A 16,673-nucleotide genomic window follows, 5' to 3' on the forward strand; every position below is an offset into this window, starting at 1 on the left:
TGATGGTCAATCTAATTGATGGTTGACTATCATTTAATATATAGCTCATAAATGATTTCCCTGATATTTTTTTGGAAAATGGAATCATCCTGTGTGCTTTGAAATTATGCAAACTGAGCAGACAGAATTCTGTATGTCTGGTTACAATTTTGGGGGTTTTGTGGGGAAATGATTTAATGCAAAAAGGAGATGTTTGGTCCACACCAGCACAAGGGAAAGGTGGGTTTTAAGTGGAATTGAAACTGAAATCATGTGATCTGTAAAAGGCAGGGGTAGAGGGGTCAGCGGTGGAATTTGTGTACAATGTCCTGAGTCATACAGTATGGCTCACTGGAACATGCCAGAGGGGCTAGTCTCAGTGTCTCAGTGACATAAACAGGAAATAGGAAGAAACAGGAATATGTCCCTAATTTCCCTCTGTTTACTTTCTGCATTCAGTAGGTTCAGACGGTAGAAGCAATTGTAACTGAACTCTTTACATGCTATTCCAGTACCAAAGAGACCACAGCACATGCTCACACACGCGCACACACACGCATATACTGTACATGCTGCAGCCTCTTTAGTGTGTCTCGCCCTGCTGTAGATTCTGACGTGCCCACCTTCGCTATGGCACACCGTCAGCTGCTGGGCGTCGGGCTTCCTGTGTGAGAGAGCAGGCCGTGTGACCGCCGAGCCCCTGGGACACATTACCCTCATTAGCCCCGACGTTCCTCAGCCCCCTCAGCGGGGTATCTCTTCATGTGTACATGTGGGGGTGGGGGTGGGGAGGCTCCGCACTGGAGTGTGCGCCATGAGCTATTTCTAGCCCGGGGTTATCACTCTCAGCACAGAGACACGAGCACGCACTCTCTCTTTCCCCTCTCTTTCGCTCCCTCCTTCTTTCTCTCCCTGCCATTGCTCCAGCAGCTCTCTGGATCTCTCTGCAGAGCAGCAGACCTCCGTCTCTCCAGTCCAGCTGCTTCCCGGCCCCCACCCCTGGACACTGTCTCCCCTCTTCATCTCTCGGGACTCCCTGGGTCAGCATGGCAGAGCGCACCATTCCCCACGCCTACCCAATGAGCGTGGACTATGAGATGAGCACCCCCTGCCGCATCTACGACCAGAACTTTGCAGAAGGTAAGGGAGACTCTCCAGTCCCGCTGAGGAAAGCTGCACCAACACCATCGGCTGCTGCCTAAAAACAAGACCGGAGTGAGGGCATGTTTGTGATGTGTTGGATGTGTAACCCATCAAAACACACTTTTTGTTTGTTTCTTTGTTGATTTGGTGACGGTGATTTAATTAAATTTCATTTTTTTCCTATAGAACTTTTTACAGAGGCACTGTCTCAAAGATGCTCAGCAGAAAAATAGAAAATGAATAAGGATGAACAGGACTTGTCAAGGCCATGCACTTGCACTTAGAACAAAATGCATCGTCCAAAGATGGCTGAACATTGTAAAATGCCATTAATACGTCTGCCTGTTATCATTTGACCGCTAACGACCGATGACATATTTGAGTAAGCTACGCATTTCTCCTTGTGTTCTCAAGTTTCAAAACGGGACAGAGGACAAAGAACAGTCAAAGGCTGAGGGCTTCATTCCAGAGACCAGTTCTGCAATGACTGTCAGGTTTTGGAATTTTAAAACCACTGTCGCCTGATATAGTTAGCTGGCATTGCATTACTTTTCCATTACAGTCAGATCATACCTAATAATATTTTATATTATATATATACATATATATAGATATTTATATATATATAACATTTAATACAATACATCAGACTAGAAAGAATGTCTCTGCAGAGGTTTTAAAAAAGCCAAACAGCTGAACAGCCGGGTTTGCTTTCATAGTCCTATGAGTGACACAGCACAAAATCGAATTTCAGTGCTACACGAAGCCGCAGGGAGTTTTATTTTGGATACCATAACTGTAAGAAAGTCCCTGTTCAAAAATAAACCAAACACCCTGTCAGAGATGGATTGAAATCAAGCTGTCCATTAAAAGCCTTGGCTGCCCCACTGTTGCATGGGTAAATCACCAGCCATAACTCTAAAGCAAAGACGCCTGTAATTGATCTAGAGTGATGATTCCAACAACATTGGGGGAGTAATCCCAAGTAGCGTGTTGTGTAACTGGGCACGTGTTACATACATATCTACTCCAGTCTAGTGTAATCACACACAAATCATAAAAGGAAATAGCACAGGGTATGTGGAAAACGTTCCCTTCTATTACAGCATAATAACAAACAAAAGTAAACTCATTGAGGTATATTTCATCCATTTCCTAGCTAATCTAGTAAGAAATTGATAAATAGCTAAGAAAATTAAACATTTGTTTCCCTGAGGCTTGAAAAGTGGTTAGTAGTTTACTTTGCACTTATTCTTAATTAAAAGTTTGTATTTCTGTATGTAATATTCTATGACTAATATGATGCTTTTCTTGGGTTAGGGAGGATATTATAAAATGCAAGTTGTCATTAAACTTCTACTGATCTGAATCTTTTCCATCTTTCTTCCACTTCCCAGCCCTCTCCCCCCAGGACATCCTTGCGCCCACGCTATTCCACGGCTACTACATCCGCCCGCGCATCAACAAGCAGCTGGAGAGGGGCTTCTCGCAGGTGGACAACGAGGACGACTGGTACCGCGTCCAGCTGGACGTCTGCCAGTTCATGCCGGACGAGCTGAGCGTGCGCACCGTGGACAACCTGCTGGAGGTGAGCGGGCGACACGCCCAGCGGATCGACCAGCACGGCTTCGTCAGCCGGGAGTTCACGCGCACCTACATCCTCCCGCTGGGCGTGGACCCGCTCCTGGTGCAGGTCTCCCTCTCGCACGACAGCATCCTCCGCATACAGGCCCCGCGCAAGAGCGACGACCTGGAGCCCGCCATCAACCAGCTGAAGATCAACGTGGACAAGAAAGGAGCCAAAAGCTCCTGAGGAGCACGGTGGGGACAGCGAGTCATAAACACCAGGCTTTGCATTATTGCTGAGATTTAGAGACTGGAGTGATGCAATTGGGGGGTTTTTTGTCAATTTGTTTTTTAAAGTACACATTGGCCCTAGTTCCTAAATAATAGTTATTTGGAGCGTACTTGGGCTTCAATACAGAAGGTTTTGGTATTGAACCCCACAGAAGGAATTATTATATTGAAATCAAACCGCAAACCAGTCATTATTACTGCGCCCTCTGGGAACTGTGTATGAACAATGTGCCAATAAATATTTTGTCATGTAAAGAAACCACACTACTTGACTTTTGCACAGGTAACATACCGTATGCACTCTGTCCACAGAAAATACACTCTGCAAGTCAATTCACAGAATGGAGAACGCTCACTGTTAATTTATTTACTCATAGTCATAGGCTTCTGGGCCTCAGTAGGTATACATAAAACACAAACATATACATGAAGGTTGCGTTGCAGTACTACACTCCAGTTTTCACCTTTTGCTCTCTTGCAGTTGCTGTAATTGTGCCACAGATCTAATTTACTGCTCTAGATGATTTGCTGCATCTGTATTATTATTATTTTATTAATATTTTTTGAAGTCATCAGTCATTTTCACATTTGAATGGTCTTTCCCTAGCACTAAATTATTTTTAAATGCCTTTTTCTCTTTTATTGACATTTAGATTTATTTGTTTAGCTTCATTGGTACTTTTCTCATTAGAACACACCTTCTATTTGCACTAAATAGATTTTTAATGGACGTTTTCCACTTTTATTTACATTTAGATTTATTCATTCAACATGTGCTCTTATGCACAGTGATGTACAGATTAGTATACACTGTATAAGATAAACAGCAATACGCATTCATAAATTGACATTCTGTAACAATGTAAATGTTGTCATTGCATAGGCTGAAGCACTGCTATCATAACTAACATTAAAATTAATGCAAAAATGTTTACATATATATTCTTGATTCGCTACATTTATATGTAAAAATTTTGCTCCAAGTAATCTGTATTATTGTTTTTCAATATGCGTGCATATATGCTACAGTGTAAGTATCACAGTATTAATGCTGCCTAGTAGGTCGCCTGAACTGGCTATTTTGGTCTTTAAAAACAGATTTAAATAAAACACGTTCGTATAAAAACGGCGCAAGATTCCAATTGTCAATAGGCCTACCTCCCTCCTGTGTTTAATTCCAAATGTACAGATTTGGGGGCCAGCCGTGTGCAAAAGATCTAAACTTAAGAGGAATTAATGAAGGGTGGTGGAAAACAAATCAAAACAGTAGTAGTATGACATAGTACAAAATTTAAGCTCTGAATTCAGACTGATTAAAAATAAGTAAACCTATATAAGTAACATATTCTTTAGTTAGTAACCTATTACGCTGACGAAAATGAAAATAAGTATTTAAAAAAGCTATTGACAATGTATGTTCTCAGACACTTCCTATTTTGTTTCCCCCTCTTCTGTTGTATCTACTATCAAGTGAAACTTGGCTTTGCCCCAAGCTCTAAAAATAAAAGGGGGTTTTTTCAGTGTCCACTGACAGTTAAACATTTATGAATTCAAGGTCGGACAAAGACGCAATATTGTTTAACTTCAACCGTGGGGAGCGTTTCTCTCGCGGAAAATAGCCTACGGTGTGCCCCCTCCGCACCTGAAGGGCTGTTCCTAGTCCATGAACAAGGAAATAAGACACCAGAAAGCAAATACCGTCCGAAGCGAGTGCGCGCCTCACAAAAATGCATCGCCATGGGAAACAACCTTACTAAAGCTATCGATAAGTAAGTGACATTTATTTTAAGTACTAGCTTGCTGTAGCCTATATTTAAATGAAAAAATGAGCCTCACTGATAGGCTTACGTGCCTTTTCCAGACTCAAGTTTTACCTTGAACTTAGAAGTAGCAGTATAGGCTATTCGCATTACACGCTAAAGCTAAGAAAATAATGCTGCGACAATGATGTTAAGCTATTCGTCGAAAGAAATGTTACTGGCGTGATATTGTTAGTTGTACGCGTTAAAGCTAAAGTGGGAATGTAAATGCGATAACGTCATTTATAACACCGCAATAGCGTGCTTACCGGTAGCCTAAGATGTGAGAGCCAGTGTCTGTCACGTGACGGAACATATCCCATTTGTTTTTCCCCGTTATAATTTCTGCTGCTGCTACGACAACAGTTCATATTGTATATGTAGTTAGGCTAGTGGTATAATGCTGTATCCCTCAAAGGCAGATGTAAAATAAATAAATAAATAAAAATAAAAAGTAATTTGCAGTTTCAAGAAGCAACACAGAAGTGATCGGGAAATGAATAACATACATTGTGGGGATATGAAACTGAACCACACAGGATTGACCATGCATGAGATCACACAGTAATTCAAAGGAAAAGAGAATTGTCCTTAAGCTTGCATATAAAGCACTTGTGTCCCGTTGTATAGTAGAGTATTGTGATAGTCTGGCTTGGAAGGGAAATTAAGTGAAACAGGTGTGGGGGAAACCCAAGATTCAACCATGCATGAGAGTACAGACAGTAGAATATAGAATGCTCACATCTCATTGTTATTTCCTGAAGCAACACATTTGCATTTTCCAGCCCTCCTCTGTTAGTTTATTGTCTGTTAAAACACAAGTCGAATGTTGATGGAGAGTAACAGAGACCTTGAGGCTTAAAAGAGTGTGCAACAACACCATGGCATTCACCTGGAGAAGGAGCTGTGAAGTTGTGTACAGATACTACAGTCATGAAAAGTTCTGGGTGTCTCATGGCGACCAGTGTAAACACACATCATGCATATGTAATATTGCCATTTCAGAGCTAGCATACACTGGTTTGGGAAACAAAAATGAATACATCTGAATGTCCTTGTTTATATAAATGTGTACAGAAGTCTTCAACAATAATAACAGAAAAATAATTTCTCCTTCAGGTGGGGTCTCAACCCTCGGAAATTTTCAAGCAAAAGCAGGAGGGCGAAGGGTAAGTGTATAGATGCAGTCACTGTTGTAAACACTGTAACTACTTTCTGCATTCTGATTATTAGTATTCGTCTAAATAGTTTTATGCAGAATTAACTGAAGACAATTTGTTTACATTACAATTCGCTTGGAATTGTTCTGTTGTGAAAGCCTTATTCAGGGATAGGCTTTGGTTGGACACCCTGGTCTTATGTCGGCCTTACTAATCAGTCTTAAAAGGACTTTGACCATGTACTTGATGTGGCAATATAACTTTTCTTGGAGTTTCATTTTAAAATACCAACTGTTCGTCTTCTAGAAATTTTAAGTTATAAATTGTTTTAAGAGGTTTCAATTAGATTTGGTCGTTAAATGGTTGCCCCCAGGAAAGGCAAAGATATCCAGACCAAATGAACAGATGAGATATTTGCTTCACCCCCAAAGGAAAGTAACAAACTGCATTTTGAGAGAAGGTAGACACAATTTGATATTATTTTTTAATTCATGATCAGCATTCCCTGATTATTACAGTAGACGGAATGTCTTTTTGAACCCACTGAGAATAAGAACCTCTTACAGGTCCACCTTGCCAAAGGGTCATTTGAGATGTGCTATGGAGAACATATTTCACAGAACAGTCCTTGGTGCTCTTGAACCTTAGTGGGCTTCCATAGAAAATGTGGTTCGATTTGCCAAGGAATTCTGGGACTTCTGTATTTGCCTGTGAGAGCTACAGTATATGGTTTGTCTCACCTGTTGAGTGGGTACTCTGCTGCAGCCCTTGTAGTTTTGATCAACTCCCAGCATTCCCTGTCCTTTCTTGCACACATCTGTGAATGGAATGTCTAATGTTGCTATGGAAGCAGAAGGGCCTGGGGGAGAGGTCAGGAGCTTATCATAGAAATGGCACAATGGTGACATCTGCATTTGATCAGAGCTTATGAGAGGAAGACTATAGAATACTCTACATGATTTAAGAACATATATGTCTCTGTGTGTGTGTATGTGTGTGTGTGTGTGACTGGTTGTCATTGAATATTTCAGTTTTGTGGCATAGTTGGGTATTGCACAAAGATTTTGCATTCCACATTTACCTCATTTGTTTGAGTTCTTTTTGGGCATTAAAAAACATTCCTTAGACATCTTGTTACAGATTTTTTAACTGACAAAATCAGATAATCTTCCTATTTTGGACCATAATGTAAATTTTAAAAAATAATAATAATTGATTCCCTTTACTTCACTTTACAAGGCAGCAAGACTGAAACTGGATTTTTAAAATACATGGCTGCAAGTTCAGGAGAATTGTACATTGTACAATGGACATTGTAAATTATAGCCACTTTGATTAAACTCTCCACAAAATTCCCCTTGTCATTCAGTAACACTGACGTGCATAGCCATCAAAGTCTTTGCCATCCCATGGTGTTAATTTATCAGATGTAGAAGCAAGTTGAACAGGTGTTTATCTGTCACTACACTGCATGCACTTTCTCGCCTTCCTGAAAATTTCACCTGAGACAGGGCATTCATTTACATGCAGTATTCACAAAGAGACTGACAGGTACTTAGTCAAACTTAGTTCCAATGCACTACCCTTAGGGTGAACTACTACACAAACCAGTGGAAATCAGAAAAAAATATTTCTAAAAATAATCTTTCGGATTTCGTGTCCTATTTCACTGTAGCTGGACTTAAAGCAGTCTTTTTAATAGTAGCATGTTACAACAGCCTGGCTGATTTGGTGTTGTTCCAGTACAGGGATTCAGTGTGTTCTGTATGTTTGTTCTTTCAGATGCACCAGCTCGCCCGCCCCATCAGGTATGACACAACAGTGCACGTTCACTGGCCTCTCTCACCTGGTGCTTCCACATTCATTACAGAGAAATGCTGCATGGGTGTCAAACTCTCTTTACATCTGCACGGAAACCGATATTTACACAGGCAGAGACAGGCATGGATAAATTGGTTAAAGTGTGATAAAACACAGCTTGTCTCACAAGCTAAATCTACCTCCACCCTTAAGGTTAAGAAAAAATACAACATTGCCTTATTAATTTGCTTAGCTGTCATGCTTATTTTGATTGAACTGCACCACTTGAATTTTCTTTGGTAATTTATTTCCACTTCCACTGCTTTCCTGAACGTGCTCAGGTTAGGTACATTCAGTGATATACCAGCGGTGCCCCTCCTAGGATTTGAACTGGCAACTTATGTGTTAAAAGCTCAGTTCCCTGACTACCTTTGATTCACTTAAGCGCTGTGTATAACTTCTTCCCTAATGCAGAGAACAGGCTAATCAGATTGTTTTTTCAGCTCTGTAGACATGACTTTTAAATAAATACTGTAATTTATCAAGTGTTGTTACTAGTACAAGCTACTATTTAAACTGTATTTATTTGTTATTACTGCATTAATAATATGTAGTAATGGGAGTCGGTTTCATGAACCCCATAATGGGAGTACCATATGCCGTCAATCACAGACTCCAATAAATGAACCAATTAGGAGGATTTGCTCTGAGTAGTTGAGTTATTCATTCAAATTGATAACTAAGTGACTGACAACAAACCGATGCGTCCATCCATTTGGGGACTCATGAAGCCACTAATATGTGAGTTTTCCAGTTTTCACGCTGTATTTCCTCTTCCAGCCACCAGAGGCCCATTTGTACGATTCGGTGCCGGACATGCCAGTCTACTCGGTGGTGAACAAGAAAAAGCAGCGACAGGAGGAGGTGCATTATGCGGAGGTCCAGGTCCTGCAGTCGCACTCGGGATCCAGCAGGGGGGGCCAGAGGCCATATCCTGAAAGTGACAGCACCACAGAGTACGCTACAATAGACTTCAAGGGTCAGCCCCCTCCTCCCTCAGCCACCACCCAAGGCAGCAGCCTCAGACCATCCATTTCCTCCAAAGCAGCGGATATCCTCATCCCCCCCGGCGACCTACAAAGACCCATTCCCAATGCAGTGAGGAAGGGGTCATCCAAGAAGGCAGTGGTTGTCTAAGGCTAGTTTTACTCCAAGACAACTACAGGAGATTCGACTGTCTGTTTGTCAGGACAAATTTTCATTTTAGCAGGTCTGTCATTCAGGACTGACATATTCTTTCGCCATACACAGTCTCAGTGGGTCCTCTGGTCTACATGAATAAAAAATGAAGGGTTAATTTTTAATATCGTGTCAATGTTGCCCTTTCCTTTTTGATCAGCAGATTAATGCAACATTAAGTGGTTCTTGCCAGGTTCTAGACTTTGTAATATCCTTTGAATAACATAAATTTTGCATTATGTTCTTTAACGAATGCACTTTGTCAGTCAAGTCCGGTTCTGCTTCCTTATGAGGTGAATGCACATCTACACCATTACTGTGTGTCCTGCTGTTTGCCTCCCAGTGCAGAAGTTTGAATGGTACCCCCACCCTAATACACATCATCGGTACTTGTATATTTGATTGGCTTAGGGGTTCTCTTTTTTGGAATTTTTTATCATTTAACTTTTACAACCAAAAATAGTTACACTCACATTCTTTGCATATATCAAGGATTCACAAACAGAAGGCTCAAGGAGTCTTGATGACATTTCATAATTCTACATTGAATATGCAATTGTGGTGTATTACGTCCTGTTCTCTTCCAAGAACCCTATGTTGACAAATCAAGTTCAAACAGCCATTCCAGCTGGAAGTGCTACTGTCCCAAATCATTACATTCCTAAGCATTGCTGTTTGAATTTCTTTAGTAATGTTTCACCTTCAGAGTTATAATAATGTTTTCTGGGTGCACATTGTGCTGGATGCTGTTTGTGTTGATTTTAGAATAAAGTAAATGTTATCTTTTCAAAATGTAAAAAGTCTGTATGCGAACGTGCACATGAGCGGGTGCATGCAAGTGAATATGATTTCTATGATTTGGATGGTTGAACTTGTTATGGTACTTTAGAGATTTATGTTATATTTGTACGTGATTTGTATGTGATTTATTGCAAAGGTTCGCAAAGAATATCACTTACAAAGAACATTCTTCCTTATGGAAATGCAACTTTGAGACATTGTAATATATTATGACAATTTTTAATATATTTTCCAAATGGTCCACATATTTACAATATGCAGCAGCATGTTCCGTTTCTGTAAGGTCAGTAGTACCTTGTTTCATTCTTTGCTGTTCCCAAACAAATACAGTATATTTTTACAGTAAATACAGTACATCTTAAGGTGCCCAATTTATTTTATCATCTTAAATTGGTGATTGTCAGATTTTCCAGTTTTGTAAGCAGACACCTGTTATTGTGTAATTCTGGAATAATTGTTTCTCGATATTTGGATTGCTAGTTTATTTAAGGACAACTGTATAAACGGCGTTTTAATTGTATATGCAAAAAATAAATAAATCATGAAACATTAAAGCATTTCAAGTTGTATGTCATTCTGTTTTAAAACATTATGCAGTGATATTTTGTGTACGGCTACATTTTTCAAACTATTGAAGTTTTTTTAAAAGAACGTACGATAGTTTGAATGTTCTCTGAAAATATGGCAATGAATCAGGAATCATTCTTCAAATGAGAAGAAACCACTACGCCCCTACCGTGCGGTCTCTGCAGTTTGCCGCAGAAATGGCACACGTGGTGTTGCTACATTGTAACCATAGAAACCTGCAGCACTTTGTTGAAGTGATTTAGAGATTGAAATGTTACAAGGAGGCGAGTAAGAAGTTTCGCTGTTCGAATGATCCGTTTTTAATTTGTAAATTGAGCTACTAACATGAAATGAATTGTTGCAAAGGGAACCTCTGACTCGGTGAGTAAAATATGTATTGAAAACGTATAAAGTTAGCCATCTAATCTAACGTTATAACGCATCCTTCCACTGCTTTGTTTCTTGTGGATCATAGGGGGTGACTGTTGGCAAAATAAGTATTTTCACAGCAGAGAATTCAATCAAATGTTCGTACAGCTGTTTTGCCTAGCAAAATAAATCCAGATGAACTGTATTCGGACGCTAAAAAATATTCTAGCTAGCTAGCTAGTTATATTGCAAGCATAAGCATTGACGAGGGCTGTTAGTCATCGCTTTTGCGAATAGTAATCGGCTACTCTGCTAACTTGCAGAATTGTATTTCACTGCAATATTTTGTTTGATAAATGTCTAAGCAAACGACACAAAAAGAGATTGGTTTTAATTATTTTCGTGATGGATTCGATTTTTGCCAGTGAGTCATTTAGGTAAACACTAAAGAATGTTGATACCTATATAGACTAAATCTGTTTGGCAAACAGCCTGTTCGAACTAGTTTGGCTAGAATTGTAGCTAATGCGTAGCAAGATATTACGCATATCTTCCGCTTTATTAAAACGGATTCCAACTATATCATGAGACGAAATATTCTTTTGAATATTTCAAATTTGATAGAAATGAACGAGTGTTAGCTGTTAATGCCAAAACGCTTAATTTAACGTAACCATTGAACAACTGATTACATCGCAAAACGGGGATGCCGTTATAAGCGTGCATTGTCCATTATCGACCATAGTGGGACAACTAAATGGAATTTACCGGATGTTCATGAAATCAAAAACTTAAGAGGAAATTTGCATTCTTAAGTTTGCAATTGTTTCTGTTTTTTAAATAATTGACTTGCAAATCGAAATGCATTACATTCGAATAAGAGTCATCTATCCAACTGAAGCCGTGCAAGACATCTGTAAGGTCTATGCATTGATTATAATGTATAATTCTTTATAAATCATGGGAGACCCACTCACATATTAATGCAGTCTATGCCCTAACGACACCATTAAACACTCTAACCTCTAGATGAAAGCAATTTAATATTAGGGCCCATGTTTCAACTCTGTACCTCTGCTGGCCCCAGCTTACACAGTAACATGGTGCATCTCATGTTGATGTTCCGCTGTGTTATGACATTCAGACCAGTGTGTTTTACAGGTTCTTTGGAAAATGTGTCTTGTATGACATCACGTCACCATCGGAACAAGCATGGCTTGCACTACACATTGCAAGACACCAGTGCCAGAAGGACATGTGAGTGCTTTAACAAATATTTCACCACATCTTCTTGGGTATTTTTATTGGACATCTTGACTCCTGCACTGGTTACTAATAGACTGATGTTTTATGATATATTTGATTTAAATGTAATATTTTGATATTATTAATTTAGCATATATTTGGCCAAGTATGTACTTAGGTACAAGCATGGCCACAAGGGGGCACTAAACACCACAAAATCAACCACTTGAGAATCTTCTTGTACAATGAAAATACAATCTGCAAACTGTCTAACGGTACGTTTATCAATATCAAGATTGTGGCAGAATTATATAATGATGTTTTACTTTATTTTCATACCGTACTATCTGGAAGTTTTTGTACTATTTTTGTACCACTATTTACTAGGTTTTTTCGGGTTTTGAAATGAACAATGAACTGGGATGGATTGCAGCATAACGTAACACAACGTAGCAGGTTGATGCAGGAAGTTGAATTATAGAAGGAGAGGAAGGATGTGGTTTGGTGTTGTTTGCACATAGGTCTCTCTCTCTTGCTAATCTTGGCATTGAAGTACATATTTCTATGTCCTTTCATTTTGGCTGCATGCACTTAATACACAAGTAGCATTAAGCTACTACCTCATTTTCATCGCTTATGCTTTTATGTTTCCTGTTATACAGCTTTCTTGCTGTTTTCTGTCTCAGAGATTACATCTAATCCAGAATTAGAGAACGCTCATCAGTGCCGTAAATGAGTACAGAATTACCTCAGGATCGTTGCCTGAATCCATTAGAAGATGGTCACAGCAAGTAACAGTTGTCAGGCCACAGATATTAGGTTTCAGCAAGTGGCACAAATACAATTTTAAATGGCAAAAACCATTGTTGAACTGTTGTGTTGTTGACCAAATCCAATACATAGCATCCATCCCTCAGCATTTTGCTGTTATGTTAATTGAAATAGTGACATTAAAGAGCTATGGCAATGCAACTCCTCATTCAACTGTGTTAGTGTTAATCAGTTTAAGCTTCAGGGTCCAAGTTGAACTATGCGGTTGTTCCCTGCACTTGGACCGGTACTTCTCTCTAGGGTTTTCGACATACTTGTTCCTGGTTATGGTTATACACTTTGTTGTACGTTGCTCTGGATAAGAGCGTCTGCCAAATGCCTGTAATGTAATGTAGTGTAACTGCAGTATTGTTCCAGCGACCTGGTTTTTTTGTGGGGGTTTTTAGGGTATACATTATTTTCAGGGAATTTTTCTTGCAGGCCTTTACAGGAGCACTTTATTGTCATGTTTGTTTGTCTGTTACAAAACTCTGATGTGGGATATCTCTTAAAACTACTGCCCATACTGTATGTCTCAGTGCCAAAGCCCAGCACAAGTTGCAGACTAAAATGATTTACAGAGGGAGGAAAGGCTTTTGTTATCAGGAGCCTGATTGAGTTAGTCTTTTTACATTAGGCAGGTTGCTGGGGGTTGTGTGGTAGATTTTTACTTAAAACATGTGATATTAAAAGTAGTAACAAATAAAAATGAATACTAACAATGAAAAATAAATAACAATGTAATGGAAATTTGATTATAGCTGAAGTAACTAGGCCTATACACACAGGGCAAGAACAGCCATCCCTAGTCCCTCTGCCAGGTTAGGCCTGGTCTGAACACTCACTTGCCATGTGTTCCCGAAACATACTGCGGGGGCATGTGTTTTTTTTTGTTTTGATGTGGTACATGCTTATACTGCTCTGTATGCAAATGTCAGTATGTGCGCACTGTATTTATTATTGAAGCTTAATTTGTCTGATGGGTTAGATCTAAGTATATCCTTAACTTTTATTAGCATGGAAATTGTGAGTTTTTTACACATACATTTTTTACACATATATGTAAAGGTATTATTGAAGATAAAACACATATAGTACTATAGAGTGTGAATTATTGAAGTGGGGCGAGATGATGGGATTTCTCATTTTTTGGCAATTTAAGAAACATCAGTATTCTAAACATTCAACATTTTAATGTGCTTGTTCATAATGTTCAGTCGATTTGACTTAATTATATACCAAAATCTTTGGGAGAAATATCCTGCAGTTTTAGAGATTGTTGTCTTTGTGGGATAGTCATAACTCCATCCGCCCTGCTTCACTCGCCTGTCGGATACTGTAAGCTGAGGCGTCGCCATGACGACAATGGAGCGAAGCCGATTGGAGGGCATGCGCAATGCTGCCCCCCTCGCCCAGTTCGTCTTGTATCCTGTTTCATTTAACTAGTTAACGGGCTCGCGCATATGGCCATTCCAAGTGACTAGGATGCTGGCTGTACCCTCCTTTGTGTGCTGACTTCACATATATTTTAACGCTAGTCAGTCATTTCATACTGTACATCATCCCCTCCGTTGCCTTCCTGTCCATGCCGTATTAGAAGGTGGAAGAATGATCGCATCTCTATCAAAAGGAAATCTTCTAGACGTACTCCAGGAGGGTTTCAATGAGGTATCTTGCTAACGTTAGCTCTGTTGGCTAGTTCGCTTGCATTAATGTATGGTTGGGTATCGGCTTTTATCAGGATGTCACTTTTTTGTTTGCCTGAATGCTGTATATTCTGTTTAATTTAAACACATGTCCACAAAGATGACTTTAATGGAAAGCTTATCTGGTTTTACATGGTTGGAAATGATAACAAGTCAGTGGTCTGTGATGTCTATATTTTCTACCACACGTGGTTTATTTTGTTTATCAAAACTAGATTAGCCAACTAAGGTTACGTCATATTGTCAGAACGCCGCAGCGCGGATTTGGCTGTCATATTGCTGAAAAACATCACTCGCTAGGTGGACAGCATACAATTCAAGTCTTGCATGTCAGCCTTTGGTAACTTATCCAAGTTTATAAGCTGGCAAACTCAACAGTCGTTTAGTAATAATTAATTCTCTATTTTAGCCAGCTATTATAGTTGATAGTTTATGTAATTGCCGCTAGCCCGATTAGCTTGCAGCTCCTTCGATTTTGAAATATAGCCCAGACTATAGCTACTACGCAGGGTAAAAACTCAGATAAACTGTCTGTAAATAGGTGGTTTGCTTGCTGGTAAGAACGTCTGTCACTGCACCGCTGCTAGCGAGCGCTTAGTAAATTGCAAATTAATATATTGGAATATGGTAATATTACTTAATTATTATCTAGTGAAGTCTGAATACTGCATATAGCTAGAAGCAACATTTTACATGGGTCAGAATGTCTCAGGGTAACGATATGACGGATGATGTTCGCAAGCTAACTAGGGTACACAGTATTGGTAGCCGGAGCAAGTTTATAAAAACCACGGGAGGCACAGAGAACAAAGATCACCATAGTTCGTTGTGGCTGAGAAAAACGGAGCGTCACACAGAGAGGGGTGGGGGAGTAATTTGCGGGTCCCAGCCGCAATTAAGGGCTTCAATCAAGAGCGCGGCGAACAGCCATCAATAATGCCGTTTCATAGGTCTGAACGCTGCCTTAGCAAATAGTATTTGAGATGTGGGGTTTACAGTTCCAGACCTCAACGGTTTATCCCACTCCCTAATTAAATCGTTTCAAATGCACACCCCTGAAGTTTTAATGCCTCATTGCATTTGCCCAAGGGTTATGTCTGCCCTCTGATCTAAACCCATGGGCTACACGGTGGGCTGCTGGCATGATGAATGATGTCACCGTTGCTGTGAGCTCAGCAGCACAGACATGACTCTTTAGGGTTTCAGGTCTGTCAGTGTGTGGCTGTGTTGTTTGTGATAGCAGACATCACACTATCCCCGGTCATACCTTCTAGATTTCCTGCTAAGTGTTCCATTCTGTCCCAGGTAGAGGGGTGAAAGTGTTAGGTTCACACACTTTTTAAATGACGTGCGTCAGACATCACATGAACGCGGTTGCCCATTTAGAGGTGTCTACTGACTTCCAGGACGGTGAGCTACACGGGAACAGGGGGGTCTGAAGGGGAACAAGCGCAACTAAAAACGCATAGTTAAACGCAACCGGTATTTGTTGAGAGGTAATGCGTTGTTGAGGGGACCAGAAGAAAATGTTCAGCGATACGTTTGAGTGGCGGTTTGAGGAGTTAGAGGAATAATCTGTTGTTGGTTCTATATTCCCCGTGATTGTGTATCTGTCCGCTCTGTTGCTGCCTGCAGCTGTGTCTTGCCGCACAGGTGGTAGAGCCTATCAGCCACAGTCCTCATCCCCATCCCCCAGCATCACCTGCTCTATCTGTCCATTGATTGCCCTGCAGGTGCTTTGGTTCTCTGTCAGTGTCTTTAATGACCTTTAAACCTGAAGCACATAGAGATATCAGTCATTGATGAATAGTAAAGTTAGGATTACATACACACTTGGGTGTGTGTATGTAAATGTGTATAAATGTGTGTCTGTGTATGTGTATATATGTGTTTGTGTGTGTATATGTTTGTTTTTGGCCGTGTGTGTGTGCGTGCATGCCTGTGTGTGTATGTGTTTGTGTGTGCGTGTGTGCATGTCTGTGTGCCTGTGTGTGTGTATTCATACGATTGTGTGTGTGTGTGTGTGTGTGTGTGTGTGTGTGTGCCTGTGTGTGTGTTTGTTCGTGCGTGTGTGTATGTATATGTTTGTGTCTGCGTGCGTGCCTGCCTGCATGTGTCTGTGTGTGTACGTTTGTATGTGTGTGTGTGCGGGTGTATATGTTTGTGCGTGTGTGTGTTTGTGTGTGTGCCTGTGTGCA

The 16,673-nt window shown here is 40.2% G+C and overlaps 3 protein-coding genes across 9 annotated transcripts in view; all 3 read left to right on the forward strand.

Moving 5' to 3' along the window:
* Positions 1–840: 840 nt before the first annotated feature.
* On the forward strand, positions 841–3,238 carry hspb2 (heat shock protein, alpha-crystallin-related, b2). Its single transcript, XM_035434849.1, has 2 exons — positions 841–1,119; positions 2,520–3,238. The coding sequence occupies exons 1-2, from the start codon at positions 1,026–1,028 to the stop codon at positions 2,933–2,935; spliced, it is 510 nt and encodes a 169-aa protein (XP_035290740.1). The 5' UTR covers positions 841–1,025; the 3' UTR covers positions 2,936–3,238.
* Positions 3,239–4,520: 1,282 nt separating this feature from the next.
* On the forward strand, positions 4,521–10,335 carry zgc:193711 (uncharacterized protein LOC569781 homolog). Its single transcript, XM_035434850.1, has 4 exons — positions 4,521–4,748; positions 5,898–5,947; positions 7,721–7,746; positions 8,579–10,335. Exons 1-4 carry the CDS (start codon positions 4,717–4,719, stop codon positions 8,933–8,935), a joined length of 465 nt encoding a protein of 154 aa, XP_035290741.1. The 5' UTR covers positions 4,521–4,716; the 3' UTR covers positions 8,936–10,335.
* Positions 10,336–10,576: 241 nt separating this feature from the next.
* dixdc1b (DIX domain containing 1b) overlaps positions 10,577–16,673 on the forward strand; it is a 35,943-nt gene continuing 29,846 nt past the window's right edge. For 5 of the 7 annotated variants that reach the window (XM_035434002.1, XM_035434004.1, XM_035434006.1 and 2 more), the window contains exon 1: positions 14,206–14,437. In XM_035434002.1, coding sequence (XP_035289893.1) covers positions 14,378–14,437 — 60 coding nt within the window. In that variant the 5' untranslated portion in view covers positions 14,206–14,377. Of the gene's footprint in view, positions 10,727–11,875; positions 11,972–14,205; positions 14,438–16,673 lie in introns of those variants that run through there. The other 2 variants (XM_035434005.1, XM_035434007.1) reach the window with 1 other exon arrangement.

The sequence above is a fragment of the Anguilla anguilla genome, chromosome 9 (genome assembly GCF_013347855.1).
Source record: "Anguilla anguilla isolate fAngAng1 chromosome 9, fAngAng1.pri, whole genome shotgun sequence".
NCBI classification, from domain to species: domain Eukaryota; kingdom Metazoa; phylum Chordata; class Actinopteri; order Anguilliformes; family Anguillidae; genus Anguilla; species Anguilla anguilla.